The sequence below is a fragment of the Balaenoptera musculus genome, chromosome 5 (assembly GCF_009873245.2).
Source record: "Balaenoptera musculus isolate JJ_BM4_2016_0621 chromosome 5, mBalMus1.pri.v3, whole genome shotgun sequence".
Lineage (NCBI taxonomy): Eukaryota > Metazoa > Chordata > Mammalia > Artiodactyla > Balaenopteridae > Balaenoptera > Balaenoptera musculus.
The window spans coordinates 87679783-87696803 of record NC_045789.1 but is presented as its reverse complement, the minus strand read 5'-3'; the positions used below and the strand labels follow the sequence as shown (position 1 = coordinate 87696803).

Genomic DNA, 17021 nt, shown 5'->3' with positions numbered 1-17021 from the left:
TGACTGTAAAATAAAAATAAGACATTCAGTTCCACAGTTACAGTCCTAGAGTTAATGCTACCCTGTGTCGTTAGTATCTTTCAAGAAAATCGTATGCGTGTATAAACATATACCTGTCTTTTTTCTTTTTAAAGTCTGGCATCATACTCTACCATTGTTCTGTTAACTGTAGATCTTCTGCCTTGTTCTCCTTAGTGTCTCCATAGCTTTTCCTTGTCTTCCCACTGCTCCTTATTTAATTCACACTGATGGCCATTTGGGTTATTTCCGCATTATTACTGTTATTAAAAAAGCTGTTTCACTCAAAGAATGGCAGGGGCATGCCAGAAGTACACACAAATGGAGCCAGTTTGAAGAGGCTTCTTTTAGCCAAATCATGGACACTTTGGTCATCAAAATAAATAATGATAGTAATAGATTAAAACCCATAAAATAAAATGACAGTTTAGAAGTCTACACTGAGTTAAATAAATAATTCGATAAATGGAGGAGAGGAGATAGCTTTTCTTTACAGAAGAATTCCACCTAATAAGCGTAGAAGGAATCATGGAACCAGGAAAGCCCATTTTGGCAACCATTACAGTGATAATCGTTTCAGGCCAACATCATCAGTGAATGCTTAAACTACTGGTTTAAAGTCTGATGAGAAACAAAGTGTTTTTATAGTGTCTAAGCATATCTTCACAAAGTATGGTTAATTATAAAGTGAAAAATAGTAACATGACAGTGAAGAAACCTGGCAGACGCCACCTTAATTAAGCGTTCTAAATTAACATCACCAATAATGGACAAATAAGTATCATATGCATCCTGAGGACATACTATCACTTTTGTAGTCGTTCTTGCCAAAAATGCATAAGCTAAATCTAAGCATAAGGAAACATCAGACAGACACAGATGGAAGGGCATTTCTATAAAATAAACAGCACCTACTCTTCAAAATTTTCAAAATCACAAAAAACGAAGACTGAGGAGTACCAGAGTAAAGGAGACCAGTAAAGACATGACAGCTAAGTTAAACATGACGAATTCAACTGAACCTGGACCAGGAACAAATTTTTCTTGTGCTCTAAAGCTGGAGTTGGCAAACATTTTCTGTAATAGGCCAGATAATAAAAGTGTTAGGCTTTTTGGGGCACACTGAGTTTGTTTTGACTTTTCAGCTCTGTTCTTGCATCCCCAAATCAGCCGTAGACAATATGTAAATGAATGGTGTGTCTGTGTTCCAGCTCAGATTAATTAAAAAAACAAACAAACTGGAGGCTATTCTGATTTGGCCTGAGGACAGCTATTTCTCAATACTGCTCCATACTCCCACCCCCAATAAAAGACATTAGAGGGACAGTTGGAAACATATGAATAAAATCTATAGCTTAAAGTATTGTATCAGTGATAATTGCATTGTGATTGTATAAGAGACTGTCTTTTTAGGAAATAAACACAAGTATTTTGGGTAAAGGGACTTTATGTCTATAATGTGCTCTTAAACGGTTTTAAAAACATAATATACAAATATGGTAAAATATTAACACTCGAGAGTCTGGGGGAAATGGGGACCAGGAACTGTTTGTGCTTTCGTAACTTTTCTGTATGCCTGAAATTCAAAATAAAAAAAGAAATTTTAAGGTGTATTTCAGATCAAGTGGGCTGGGAAAATATAACTTATCTGACAGGTCCATGTAAATGTTTTTTCAATTACTTATTTTTATATATCTTGGAATTCTAACTGGAATTGCTTAATTCACATATATAGGCATTTTGAAATTTAAAATTTAACAGATAAATATTTTAATTTCATTACCAGCAGCAATAGGTTCAAGTGACTCCTAATGATAAAATATTTATTCATTCATTCATTCATTCATTCAGGCTGTGTCGGGTCTTAGTTGTGGCACGTGGGATCTTCGTTGAGGCATGCGGGATCTTTTGTTGTGGCGCACGGGCTTCTCTCTAGTTCTGGCGTGCAGGTCTTCTCTTTTCTAGTTGTGGCGCACAGGCTCCAGGGCGCATGCGCTCTGTAGTTGTGGCGCACGTGTTCTAGAGCACGTGGGCTCTGTAGTTTGTGGCACACAGGCTCTCTGGTTGAGGCGCGTGAGCTCAGTAGTTGTGGCACGTGGGCTTAGTTGCCCCGCGGCATGTGGGATCCTAGTTCCCTGACCAGGGATTGAACCCATGTCCCCTGCATGGAAGGTGGATTCTTTTTTTTCTTTTTTTTTTTGCTTTACAATGGTGTGTTAGTTTCTGCTTTATAACAAAGTGAATCAGTTATACATATACATATGTTCCCATATCGCTTTCCTCTTGCATCTCCCTCCCTCCCACCCTCCCTATCCCACCCCTCTAGGTGGTCACAAAGCACCAAGCTGATCTCCCTGTGCTATGCGGCTACTTCCCACTAGCTATCTAGTTTACATTTGGTAGTGTATATATGTCCATGCCACTGTCTCACTTTGTCACAGCTTACCCTTCCCCCTCCCCATATCCTCAAGTCCATTCTCTAGTAGGTCTGTCTCTTTATTCCCGTCTTGCGCCTAGGTTCTTCATGAACTTTGTTTTCTTAGATTCCATATATATGTGTTAGCATATGGTATTTGTTTTTCTGTTTCTGACTTACTTCACTCTGTATGACAGACTCTTTGGAAGGTGGATTCTTTACCACTGGATCACCAGGGAAGTCCCCGATAAAATATATTTTGATGAATAGTTACTTGCATATGTAAGGAAAATTTCCTTTCCTTTCCTTAAATATATACAATAATATAGTTAGGTCCCATCTACTTTATCATGATTTTCCATTTACCCTTTAAGCAATTTTCCCTGTTTGGAAAATTTGAGTAGCTTTTAGGACTTCTGCTTCTAGCCAAGATGGAGTAACAGGGACTGGAATTACTCTTCGTCCTAAAACAACTAAAAACCTGGACAAAATATATGAAACAGTGGTTTTCAAGATATTGGATGGCAGGCAAGAAAGGACAGTGATCCTTGAGAGACTGGAGACAAATGAGGTGAGCCCTACAATTGCCTCAGCTTAGTGCCTGGAGAAAGTTTCCAGTACATGATGTAGGGAAGGGGAATCCAGGTGGAGCCTAGTAAGCACCTTGAGTTGTGGAGGTAGAGCTGGGACTATAAGGAGGCTAAGGTGGCCAGAACTCTTAGGGCAGAGAACTGGAGAGGAAAGAGGTATGCAGAGTTCCAGAGATCTACAGAGGGGTCCTCTCTGGTCTTAAGCGGAGTATTGATTACCACCTGTGTGAGGAGACTACCCAAGGTTGGGAGGAAAAACAACCTAAACAATTAGAGGAAAGAATTCCTAGAGCTCCCTCAGTACTATGAATTGTTCCTGTTCCCAATAGCCAAAGTGGAAAAAAATCTCATGATTCACAGTACATCAACAAGAGTACTCAGAAGGGTTTTGTTTCAGTAGTGGTACAAAATTAGGCCTAGACTAAATGCTGCTCTGATTTCACCTAACAAAACTTAAAAGCAAGATTGAAAGGATAAAACTTTTTCTAAGTAACTGTGTCCTAAAACAAAGCTCAAGAATATTTAAAGGAATAGAAAAATATGCAGCACTCAAAAAGGTGGTGAAATTCATTGTGTCTTAACATCTAATCAAAATAACCAGTCATAAAAAGAAGTAGGGAAAATATAATTCATAGTAAGAAAAGTCAGTCAATTAAAACCAACCCAGAAATGACACGGATGATAGAATTAGACAAAGACATTAAAACAGTTATTACATTTGTCTTCTTTATGTTTAAGAAGCTAAGATCACCTACAGACTGTCATACAGAGTGAAGTAAGAGAGAGAAAAACAAATACCGTATGCTAACACATATATATGGAATCTAAAAAAAAAAAAGTGGTTCTGAAGAACCTAGGGGCAGGACAGGAATAAAGACGCAGACGTAGAGAATGGACTTGAGGACATGGGAAGGGGGAAGGGTAAGCTGGGACGAAGTGAGAGAGTGGCATTGACATATATACACTACCAAATGTAAAATAGATAGCTAGTGGGAAGCAGATGCAGAGCACAGGGAGATCAGCTTGGTGCTTTGTGACCACCTAGAGGGGTGGGGTAGGGAAGGTGGGAGCGAGACGCAAGAGGGAGGAGATATGGGGATATATATATATATATATAGCTGATTCACTTTGTTACACAGCAGAAACTAACACACCATTGTAAAACAATTATACTCCAATAAAGATGTTTAAAAAAAAGGCTAAGATCAGGAGTGTATAAAATTTTTGTTAAAGGGTAAAATGGTAGGTATTTTTGTTTTTGTGGCCCAAACAGCCTCTGTTGTAGCTACTCAACTCTGTTGTAGCACAAAAGCAACCTCAGACAATGTGTAAACCAATGGACATTTCTGGTATACTGGAGTATAACTTTATTTCTAAAATAGGCGGTGGGTTGAATTCGACCTGCAGGCTGTAATTGCAGATCCCTGAGCTAGAGGAGAGGTTGAACAACTTAAATAGAGGACATGGAAGATAAAAAACAGAAGATCCAAAGCAAATTCTAGAGATGAAAACTAAATTATTTAAATGAAAAAATACACTTGGTGGGATTAATCACAGATATACACTGTTGAAGAAGAGATTAGCAAACTTGAAGGCATACCAATAGAAACTATCCAAAATGAAGCACACAGAGAAAATATCTGGAAAAAAAAATGATCATTAATGAGCTGTGGTTTATTTTCAAATACACCAATGTACGTGTAATTGGAGTCATTGAAGGGGAAGGTATGACTAAAAGAATATATGAAGGCATAATGGCTGAAAATTTTCTAAATTTGGTGAAAACTATAAAACCACAGTTCCAAGAAACTCAGTGAACCCCAAGTGCAAAAACTATCATTTTTTTTAAACCACATCATCATCAAATTGCTTGACGTCAGTGATAAAGAGAAAATGTTAAATGCAACAGAGAAAAAAAGATAAATTATATACAGAGGAAAAAAGATATAGATAAGGATGACAGAGGTTTCTCATCTGAAACCTTGCTAGGGAGAAGACAGTGGAACAAGAGCTTTAATAGTACTCAAGGGGGAAAAATATGGCAACCTAGAATTCTGTACCTAGCAAAGGCAAAATAAAGACATTTTTAGACGTAAGAAACGGAAAAGGAATTAATCATAAACAGGCCTGAGCTACAAAAAATGTTAAAGAAATCCTTCATGCTGAAGGATAATCATATCAGATAGAAATCTGTTTCTGTATAAATTACTAGCATCAAGAATGAGAAAGGTAATATCACTATAGATTCTACAGATATTTAAAGGATAACAAGCAAATATTAGAAATAACTTTCTGCCAATAAATTCAACAACTTTTGAAGAGATACACAACTTCCTTGAAACTGGCAAGCTACCAAAGCTTACTCAAAAAGAAACAGATAGATAACCTGAATAACCCTATATCTAAAGAAATTGAACTTGTAATTCTAAACCTTCCACATAGAAAGTTCCAGGCTTAGATGATTTTGCTATTGAATTCTACCAGACATTTAAGAAATACATCATGCCAGTTCTATACATACTCTTCCAGAAAACTGGAAAGCAGGACATATTTCCCAGTTCATTCTGTTAGGATGGTGATGCCCTGTTACTAAAAGCAGGCAAAGGGGCTTCCCTGGTGGCGCAGTGGTTGAGAATCTGCCTGCCAGTGCAGGGGACATGGGTTCGAGCCCTGGTCTGGGAAGATCCCACATGCCGCGGAGCAACTAGGCCTGTGAGCCACAACTACTGAGCCTGCGCATCTAGAGCTTGTGCTCCGCAACAAGAGAGGCCGCGACAGTGAGAGGCCCGCGCACTGCGATGAAGAGTGGTCCCCGCTCGACCCAACACAGCCATAAATAAATAAATAAATAAATAAATTTATATTAAAAAAAAGCAGGCAAAGACATTAAAATAAAATAAAATTGTGGACTGATATCCCTTATGAACACAGATATAAAAAGTCTTAACAGTTTTTCAAAATGAATCCAACAGTATTTTTATTTTTTTTAGATCTGTTTATTTCTTTTTTTAAATTTTATTTTTATTTTTGGCTGCATTGAGTCTTCGTTGCTGTGCGCAGGCTTTCCCTAATTTTGGCGAGCGGGGGCTACTGTTCGTTGCGGTGCGTGGGCTTCTCATTGCAGTGGCTTCTCTTGTTGTGGAGCAGGAACTCTAGGCGCGCGGGCTTCAGTAGTTGTGGCTCACAGTCTCTAGAGCGCAGGTTCAGTAGTTGTGGCGCATGGGCTTAGTTGCTCCGTGGCATGTGGGATCTTCCTGGACCAGGGCTCGAACCCGTGTCCCCTGCATTGGCAGGCAGATTCTTAACCACTGCACCACCAGGGAAGTCCCCCAACAATATATTAAAAGGATAATATATCGTGATCTAATGAGATTTATCTCAGAAATGGAAATCAATCAGTGTCATTTTAATACATTAACAACAAAAAAGGAAAATCATTTGGTCATCTCAGGGATTTAGAAAAAGCTTTTGACATTTCATTCTTCATCATAATTTTCATCAAACTAGGAATAGAAAGGAATTTCCTCATTCTGATAAAGGTTACCTATAAACAAACTACATTTAACACCATACTTGTGAAAGACTGAATGTTTTCCCTCAAGATCAGGAACAATGCAGGGGTGTCCACTTTTAACCACTACCATTTAACATTGTACTTGAGGTTCTAATTCGTACGGGGAAGGCCAGAAAAAGAAAGGAATCTAAATTGGAAAGAAGTAAAACTGACTTTATTTGTAGACATCACTATTATCTCTGTGGAATCTTCAAAAAAAAAAAAAGTTATTAGAACTAATAGGTGAGTTTAACAAGGTGGTAGGCTACGCAGTCAACATATAAAGCATACAAAAATGAATTGTGTTTTTTATAGTAGTAATGAACAGTGGGAAATTGAAATTTAATAAAACAATAGCATCAAAAAATATGTGATTCTTAGGGGAAAAAATCTGACACATGGTGTGCGAAAACTATATACTGAAAACTACAAAACATTGCTGAGAAGTCCTAAATAAATGTTCTTTGGGCAGAAGACTCAGTAGTGTCAGTTCTTCCCAAATTCATCTGTGGATTCAACGTAATCCCAATCAAAATCCCAGTGGACTTTTTTATAGCAGTTGACAAGCTGTTTCTAAAATTTTTAATGCAAATGCAAATGTGTTAGACTAGCCAGAACAACCTTGAAAAAGGGCAGTAAGAACTTAACACTACCTGATTTCAAAACTTGTTAGATAGCTACAGTAATCAAGGATGGCACTGGTTTAAAGATAGCAAGTAGATCATTGCGACAGAATAGTGGCCAGAAATTGTTCTTGAGATAAGTTTTTCAGTCAAGGTACAAAGGCAGTTTAGTCAGCTAAAGGATTTTTAACAAAGGATTCTGGAACAGTTGGATAACCATATGCACCCACCACTTACATAACATACACAGAATAACTATGATTCATACCTGGAACCATATACAAAAATTAGATCAAAATAGACCTAAATGTAAAATTTCAAATTATGCAGCTTTTAGACGAAAACAAGCAAGACACACAAATTTTCTAGAGGCACCCTGTGGAGGGACTTCAGTCACATCAATGTAGAACTCAGTCTCCTTGGAAAGAAAAAGAAGAGACTCTGGCTTCACAAATGGTGGGGCAATAGAAAGGAACTGGCGACTCTTTGCACTGTCTGTAGTCATATACAGAACATGATCAAGGGTGTTACACTGGGCTTCTGTTATAAGATGAGGTCTGTATATGCTCATTTCCCCATCAATGTTGATATTCAAGAGAATGGTTCTCTTATTGAAATCCAAAATTTTGGGGGTGAAAAACACATCCGCAGGGTTTGGATGAGGCCAGGCGTTGCTTGTTCAGTATCTCAGGCCCAGAAAGATGAGTTGATTCTTGAAGGAAACGACATTGAACTTGTGTCAAATTTAGCTGCTTTGATTCAGCAAGCCACAACAGTTAAAAACAAGGATATCAGAAAATTTTTGGATGGTATCTATGTTTCTGAAAAAAGAAACAGTTCAGCAGGCTGATGAATAAGATTTGAGTGGTCTGGCTACAGAAACAGCAAGATGCCAGATGATTCTTCGGACTCATTTGTGATATTTTAAAGATGCAATAAAAGCTCTTTTGATTTGGGGGGAAAAAAGTCACAAATATTTTTGCATGTAAAAGTTATGTTTGCGCTATAATGTAATAGCATTATGTCTAATGCAATAGCATTATGTCTGGGGAAAAAAAGTACTTACCTTAATTAAAAAATAATGCTGTTGGGAAAATGGTGCTGACACACTTGCTTGATGCAGGGTTGCCACAGACCTCCAATTTGTTAAAAAAAAAAAGACAATATCTGTGAAGTGCAATAAAGTGAAGCACAATAAAATGGTACTTAAGAAGTTAAAACTCTCCTACCGTATGGCCTAGCCATTTCATTCTTACATACTCAGTTACGAAAAATGGAAACGTATTAATACAAAGACCTGAATACAGATGTTTGTGGAAGTGTTAGTTATAATAGCCATATAGGCATAACTCAAATACCCACCAACAGGTGAATGGACCAACAAATCGTGGTATATTCTCCAATGGCTTTCTATTTAGCAATGAAAAGGAATGAACTATTGATACACGCAACAACATAGATGAATCTTAGGATAATTATGTCCAATTTTCTAAAGTCAGGAAAAAGTACAATTTTATATAAAATTGTAGAAAATGCAAACTAATCTATAATAACAGCAGATCAGTGGTTTCTTGGGGTTGGGGAGAGACAGAAACTTGGGAATGATGACTGTCTGTCTTTCTGGATTGTGCTGATGGTGTATACATATGCCAAAACCTAGCAAACTATACACTTGAAAATAAATGCATTTTTCTGTATTTCAATTAAACCTTAGTAAAGCTGTAAAAAATTTTAGTAGCATTTTACCCTTTAAAAATACCTTAAAAGAAATTAGTGTGTCTTCTAGGGGAGAATTTAGGTAAGCTTTATTTCTGTTTAAATGTCTTAAAGAGGGCAAACTTACAGATTTTTTACTCTTTATTATCAAAGCTAGTATAAGGCAATTTAGTAAAACAGTTTGTATAAAACAGGAAATTGGAATGTAAAATCAATTTCCAATTCTGTGATAAAAATTTAACCTTAATCTCAAAAATCAGGACATTTTCCCTTCTGGCAGTATAGCAAGTTTAGGTCCCATCTGGCTCTTTTTCACTATATTTTCTCATTTCTCCTTTAAAGAGTTTTCCATTTTAGGAAAATTTTAGTGTCTTGTATTTGATCAAAAATAATTTAGGGCTTCCCTGGTGGCGCAGTGGTTAAGAATCCACCTGCCAGTGCAGGGGACATGGGTTCGAGCCCTGGTCCGAGAAGATCCCACATGCCGCGGAGCAACTAAGCCCGTGCGCCACAACTGCTGAGCCTGCGCTCCAGAGCCCACGAGCCACAACTCCTGAAGCCTCAGCACCTAGAGCCCATGCTCTGTGACGGGAGAGACCACCACGATGAGAGGCCCGCACACCACAGTGGAGAGTGGCCCCCACTGTCCGCAACTAGAGAAGGCCCGCGCACAGCAGCAAAGACCCAACACAGCCATAAATGAATGAATGAATGAATGAATAAATAAATAAGGAATTTTATATCGCTTTTCATTGGGGTGTATGGAGGTTGGACACTTCAATTCAGAGAGGGTTTCTTTCCCTTGTAAAAAATCTCTTAAACCTACCCTATTCTATCCTAACCCCCATCTTCCAACTTAAACAACAGTGAAAAAGTGTGTTGTTATTTAGAGGATGATCTTTTAGGTAGTGTTCTAAAAGCACAGTTTTGCTGACACAGAGTTAAAAAAATTTTTTTTAATTAATTAATTTATTTAATTGCGGCTGTTTTGGGTCTTCGTTGCTGTGCGCGGGCTTTCTCTAGTTGCGGCGAGCAGGGGTTACTCTTTGTTGCGGTGTGCGGACTTCTCATTGCGGTGGCTTCTCTTTGTTGTGGAGCATGGGCTCTAGGTGCGTGGGCTTCAGGAGTTGTGGCTCGCAGGCTCAGTAGCTGTGGCACACGGGCTTAATTGCCCTGCAGCATGTGGGATCTTCCTGGACCAGGGATCAAACCTGTGTCCCCTGCATTGGCAGGCGGATCCTTAACCACTGCACCACCGGGGAAATTCCAGTTTTGCAACTTTTCTTTTAAAATCATTTTATTTTTTACTGCTTATGCAAGGGTCAGCAAATGTTTTCTGTAAAGAGCCAAGTAGTACATATTTTAGACTTTGAGGTCTGCATACTATCTCTGTTGCATAGACTTCTGTTCTTTTCTACAACCCTTTAAAAATGTAAAAGGCATTCTTAGCTCCTAGAGAGTACAAAAACAGGCTGCTGGTGTGGTTTGCTGACCTGTGGCCTGTAGTAGTATTTCTCAAAGTATACTCTGCAGCTTTCTAAAATGTTTGCAGGTACAGAGTGTGTGTATGGAATTACTTTGGGCACACTTGGTACAACAAAACTACGTTTCTTTACCAGAAGACAGTTCACATTGGAACCTTTATTATTTGGATTTCACAAGTGACAGAAATCCACTTTGAGTAGTACAGGGACTGATCCTATCGGTAAGGATGGCTGTCTGGACTTTCCAACTTTGTGGGCCACTTCATTCCTTGAGTAGTTGGGACTGGCTATGGTTAGCTCCCAGCTCAAATGCTTTCCCCCCAGCCCCCAACGTGGGTACGCACATGTACATCTGGTTTAAATCACTTATGTGCCCCTTGGCCTAATCATGGCGCCGTATATGAATGTGGTGAGGAAGTAAGGGTTCTATTTTCAGAAGAATAAGGGTTAACACTGTTAAGGACGTTCTTTTTTGTGAATTTTGTTTGCGATATTAAAAAAAAAAAAAAGTAGACGTTTATAAAGGAAAAAAGAGCCAAAAGTTTGACGAAGATGGTGATAGTTTAAACATGTCAAACTAGAATGGCATTTGCCATGCTTTCATGTTAGTAAAAATACTGGTAAAAATTTGATTTTCTAAACGTTTAAGCTAATGTGTTTTAAGTGAGTAAACTCTTTCAAAAATAGTTGCTCCATGGTGTTCTTCAAATAATTGTTAATTGGCTTTCATTCAGAATGAATATTTTATAAGAAATTATTAAATGAAATAACAAAGAATACATAAGCTTCAAAATTTGTTAGATAGTAACTGTTATAACAAATTATGAGTTTTAGCTTTGTTGTTACTGTTTTTTAACAATTCAGTAATACAAAGTAGTAATTCTACTGGTAACGTTCTTACAGCACCTATATTATGTTTTCAAATGACAAAATTTCCCATATTCTTTCTTAAAAAGACATTGAGTGATTTTCTCATCTTACTGTTGGAACATTTTTGGTTTCCTTTAATCCACTGGTTTTCAACCCAGGTGACCTCCCCCCTTACCCCCCTGACGTTTGGCAATATCTGGAGACATTTTTGGTTGTCACAACTGTAGGAAAGGTGCTATTGGCTTCTAATGGGTAGAAGTTAGAGATGTTGCTAAACACCTTCCAATGCACAGCACAGCTCCCTCACAACAAAGAATTGTTTAGCCCAGGATGTCAACAGTGCTGAAATTGAAACCCTATTCAATTAACCAAACCCTAGACTAAATGAAGAGCACATGGGCTGTCATTCCATGGTCTTTACTTTTTAATTGTGTTTCTTTTGGGTATATTGCCTATATCTTTTTTAACGGCTCCTTATGGTGCACAACAAAACTGTCAACCTTTAACTGCCAGATAACATAATTTTAATGTTTGATATTCTATTAACAAAGCAAAATTTTTTCTTGTTGAAAGAAGCTCTTTGGCAAATTACTACTACAGGACAACTATTATTAATGGTTACTTAAGGTTCTAGTTGCTTTTTTCAAGAATTTGTATTATAAATATGAAGGGAAAAGACAAGGAAAACTAGAGCTGTCATCTTGCATTCATCATAAATACCTTGAGATCTGTAATCTTTTGTTGTAATGATTATTGTGAACAGTTCAGCTAGCACGATAACCAGTGCCTGGGATGTAATAGGTTCTCAATAAATCTTTAATGGGAAGATGGATAAAAGTGCAGCTTACCTATTATGCTTGCAAAAACTTGTGCCTTGCAAGTCAGGTGAGACACCTGATCATTTACATCCAGATCCTTTTCAAGTTTGCCCTCAAACTTCAGTGTAAGTCTTCCGACCTCCACCTCCATCTCCCCCTCCCTCCTACCATTGTTCTCAGAAAATAATAATAATAGGTGGAGTTTACTGACACTTGATATTTGTCAGTTTGTGGGGGTACTTAATTTAAAATATTTTTCACAATATGAGCTATTACTGTCTTTTTTTTTTTAAACAGGTGAGAAAACTCAGGCTTAGTAATTGACAGGCGTCAAGATTCAGACCCCTCCCTGTTTGTTTCATACCAAAGCTGTGCTCATAATACCAGTGCAAAAAGATCTGATAGTATTAATTTTGTCCTCCAAAGCCAGACTGCCTAAATTTGAATCCTGGGACTTAAGTATCATCTTGGGAAAGTTACTTAACCCCTCCTCCATTTCTAAAATGTACCTAATAGTGTGTCTTAAAGGCTTTGCATACTATTTGGGAAGACAAGGAAAAAAGGCATGAAATCTGACAAACATATCAAGTGATTGCTAAATGATAAAATAGAGACTGTAAATGCAAATAGAATTCAGCGTGGGGAAATATATTTAAAATGGTTTCTTAAAAAAATTTTTTTTTCAAGTATATAGCAACTTTTCACTTTTTATGCCAGTGACTGGGCTTCTGTGCCAGTTTTGTCAAGATATTGACCTTCTCCTGGCTTAGCTTTTGTTTTCTTATCTACCTTGAACGCTATGGTCAGTCATGTGACTTAGTAACACCTCAAATCCCTTATTAATTGTTATCCTCTCCACGCTGCACCTCTTGTCCAGCACCCAGCAGGTTTGAGAATGTGCTGTCTCTATTCCCTTGGAATGTTAGTGGGACTTGACACTATCATTTATGGATTTCAACATTAGCCAGTCCTTCAATACCGATTTTCAATCATTTACTTGTACTTGTCAGCTTCTTTCTCCATTCCCTAGAGGGTATTTCCAAATAGTACCTATGGCTCTTTTACTTGTTAGGCATCACAATGGCCTCTCATTTTACAAATAACTTGTGAGGCTTTAGCTGGTGGGTGTTAGACTTCTTGCTAAAATTAAAGTGACCTTCACCTCTCTAGCATCTTACCTTTTGATTGTTCCCCTCTTTTGAGGTTGTCTCCTTCCATAGCATCTAATAGACAGTTTCAGTTCTACCCCTACTGGTTCTTCATTTCCTTTTATACATTTTCTTCTTGCTCTCCTATCACTGTGTTTTCTTTCTGAGAGACTTCATTGACTACCATGGCTTTATTTGTGAACTGTGTACCAATGAACCCTACTTTTCCATCCCAGATCCCTCTCTGGAACTACAGATGGTTGTTTCTAACAACCTATTAAATACTTCCAGCTTGGAGTTCTGGGGCACTTCAGAGTTGACATTTGTCCAATAGAACCTATTAAACACTTGCTTCTCCTAAAACAAAAGACCTAAAGCCTGTCTTCTCCTGTACTGTCTTCTATTACCTCTTTCTTGGTGTGTCAGCCTTTTTTCAAGTTTGTCTTTTCTTTATGCTTTCTAAAACCCCTTCTCTATTTCACCACTAGAATTAAATAAAAAGGAAAATTAACTGTATGTTTAAAAGAAACCTCAAGATCTTGCATTGCCTTTTGTGTAGATTGAAAATCCACTTTCCACAGCATGGTGTTTTTCTATAATGGAGTGGAGATAAAATTAAATGATCTTTTCCTAATTCTCAAAGAGATGGTTTTTTTTTTTAAAGATTTTAAGTTTTTTCTAGGTGTCTTAAAATTTTTATTACCTGCTACCACTTTTATCATCATCTTATCATAGGGTGATATTTGAATTAGCTTAAACTTTTATACTTAGTATTTAAGTTTACAAGTATCAGATTTTCAAGGGATTTGATAGGCTTTTCACAATTTGACTCTACCCAACTTCTCAATTTTATTCACTGCCATGGCTCACTTTAGAATTTTAGAGAATTTGTTTCAGTTTCCTGGCTACCATTTATTAATTGCAAGACATTCAGCATGGTCTTAACAATACTTACCTTTTGGATTATGAGGATTAAATGAAATAATGCATTTATTCAGGGCCTGGCACATAGTAAACACTGAAGAAATCTTAGCTACTGTTGTTTTCTGTGGCTGGTTTACTCCTCAGCCTGAATCTCTTACTGTACCCAAATTTGCAGGGTCATTCCTGCTCGTCCATACGTCTCTCCCTGGCCCTGAAATGCCTTACTCTTTCTTCCTCCCACTTACTGTGACTATTCCTTTTCCTTCAGAAGTTAGCTCTACTAAGAAAATTTTCCTAGGAATGGTCCTTTATCACCTCTCCCCTCCTTTACATAGGCACTCCCTATTGGAGCTCTTCAGTCATACCTCTATTTGGAACATGAATCTCATTACAATTTGTTTTCCAAACATTTTTTGCTGTCTTTACTGGACTTTGAGCTTTGTTTCAGTGGTAAGGAATAATTCGCAATCTGTTGGATTCCAGTGTTACCATTCCTGCCTTGAGCCAAAATGTTTTCAGTCAGTAAACATAAACGCTGTCATCTCATTTAATCCCCACAACCACTCTATGTTATGTCAGCATTATTGTTATTATCAGATACAGAAACCCGAAGCTAGATGAGGTTAAGAGATTTGCTCCAGGCCACTTAGTTTCAAAGTGCCAGAAGTCTAGAATTCCCCACGTTTAATAACTTACTACTATTCTATAGCTATCCCCTTATACATTTGTCTTTTACTTATAAATAAAAATAGCATTCAATTTATTAAAAGTGTTTCTTGATGATTGCCTTTGAAGCACTTTTGCTTTATTTTGTAATGTGTTAAACATCTCAAGAACTGGGATTCTACTGATTCAGAAATGTAAAGTTTGATCTGTGTAGACCTTGTATTCTTTATACTCTATTATATTGCTTAGCAAAATAATTGGGTGAATAAATATTTTTAAGACATTGAATTTTTTATACAACATTTGCATAATAAATAGATAGTTGGAGTATTTTGTGCTTGAAATAATTAACCTTGTATTTTTTCCAAAATTTAATTGTTTTTCACTAATTTGCATTAGCTTTTATTAACTTTATGTGTTTAGTAACATCCTTGAGAGTAATTATGTATCTGTATATAAATGGTAGCCATTTCTTAGTCCTTTTGTAGGGTTGTTACTTTAAGAACATGTAATAATAAATTTGTATGACCTAAGGATTTCTTATGGCTTTGTATTCAGTAAAAAATACTCATTCTAATAGCTGGAGGAGAGGGGCTAGTGGTGGTAGTGAATCAGATTATTAAATACAAAAGTATTGCATGTCATTAATTTTATAAAGGGTTTAAAGCCTAATTAGCAGTATACATAGTGATTCTAGTTATTCTCTAAGTTGTAATTGTGGTTTAATTGAGTTGTATCATAAATTCCAAGAGTGAGGGACAGCTTCTTTCAAAGAACGAAGAATAGAGTTGAAGATGAGCAGTATATATTTCCCCATTGTATAATATCCTTTAAATTTAGTTCATGGGTTTGTTTTGCTTTATTGTTTTCATTTTTGGAGTTGCTTGTTTGAAACATATTCTTAAGTATTCTCATTACAGAGCATAGTAATACTCTAAATCTTACCCCTGTAATGGTGATATTTATATTTTATTTTAGGGAAGCTATGCGAAATTATTTAAAAGAGCGAGGGGATCAAACAGTACTTATTCTTCATGCAAAAGTTGCACAGAAGTCATATGGAAATGAAAAAAGGTAAGATTATTGTTTTTCTGGTAGATAGATAATTAATGGCTAATAATAGCTATCATGAATTTGCAAGTGATGTATTAATATACAAGTAAGAGGATGGTTTCTATTGGGTTAATTTGCAAGTACAAAATGAAAAGTACAGGATTTGTCTCTATTTAAGAGGGAGAAACAAAGTAAATTGTGGCTTATTTAGTAAAGATCCTCTGGTTAAATCTGTGATTTCACAAAATGAAATAATCCATAGTTTTTATTTGGGGCTGCATGGTGTTCTCTGAGTATTTCCGTGATACATTAGCTCATTCAAAAAGTAGCTTTCCTTTCGGTGGAAAATGTAGTTTTATAAAGAAATGTGACCCCTAAAGTACCATTTTAAAAAGAAAAAGGCTTAAACAAACCCCCAAATTGAATTATGGAGTGATTGTGAAGAAAAGTACTCCCAGCCCTCTCCACCCTGACCCTGTGCCTATTCAGGTTAAAAAAAAACAGCAAAGCTGAGCTGGTACTCATACCACATGAATGAGGCACTACAGAAATGACTTATAAATCAGATTAGCCAAAATTAAATTATAATAGGGATTTTAATATTTAGTGTTTGTCTTAGTATTTTTTAAATTTCAGCATTTTTGGTATATAATTGTGGATTTTTGTTATTTGTTTTTTCACTTGGTTCCTGGAATTTTCTTGTTAATAGTTTCTCAAGTCTTTGTCTTTCAGACAGCATTTTTGTGTTAAGCATTTTGTGGACAAAGGCTGCTTATGGGGGAAGATGAAAGATTTTTTTGGATTGGCTAGAAAGGCACCAAAACTGAATTGGGAAAAGGAATGAAAACTCAGGTTTGGGTGTTGGATTGAAAGGAATGAGCGGAATCTTAGAGTTTGTGAGATAAAGGAGATCTTAGCATATGCATAAGAGAAGGGAAAGGTAGTATATTAATTTACAGGCTGGAAGAATTTTAAATAGTCTCTTTCTCAAAGTCCTCTAAATCTGAGCTGAAAAAAAGGTGAAACTATTTAGTTGATAATGTTATCCTCAAAGAGGATGAAGAGCTGAAAACAGCATTTAGGACTCAGTACTGCCATGTGTTCTTTTTTAGTTATTCAAGTTTACTAAATTTCTGATTACT

At 36.8% G+C, this 17021-nt stretch overlaps 1 protein-coding gene and 1 pseudogene across 1 annotated transcript in view; both read left to right on the top strand.

Moving 5' to 3' along the window:
* The window catches only part of RBPJ (recombination signal binding protein for immunoglobulin kappa J region), a 117507-nt gene that overhangs the window by 74113 nt on the left and 26373 nt on the right, over window positions 1-17021 (top strand). Inside the window, 1 exon segment of the mRNA XM_036852574.1 lies at window positions 15805-15900. Coding sequence (XP_036708469.1) covers window positions 15805-15900 — 96 coding nt within the window.
* On the top strand, window positions 5245-8120 carry LOC118895850 (annotated as a pseudogene).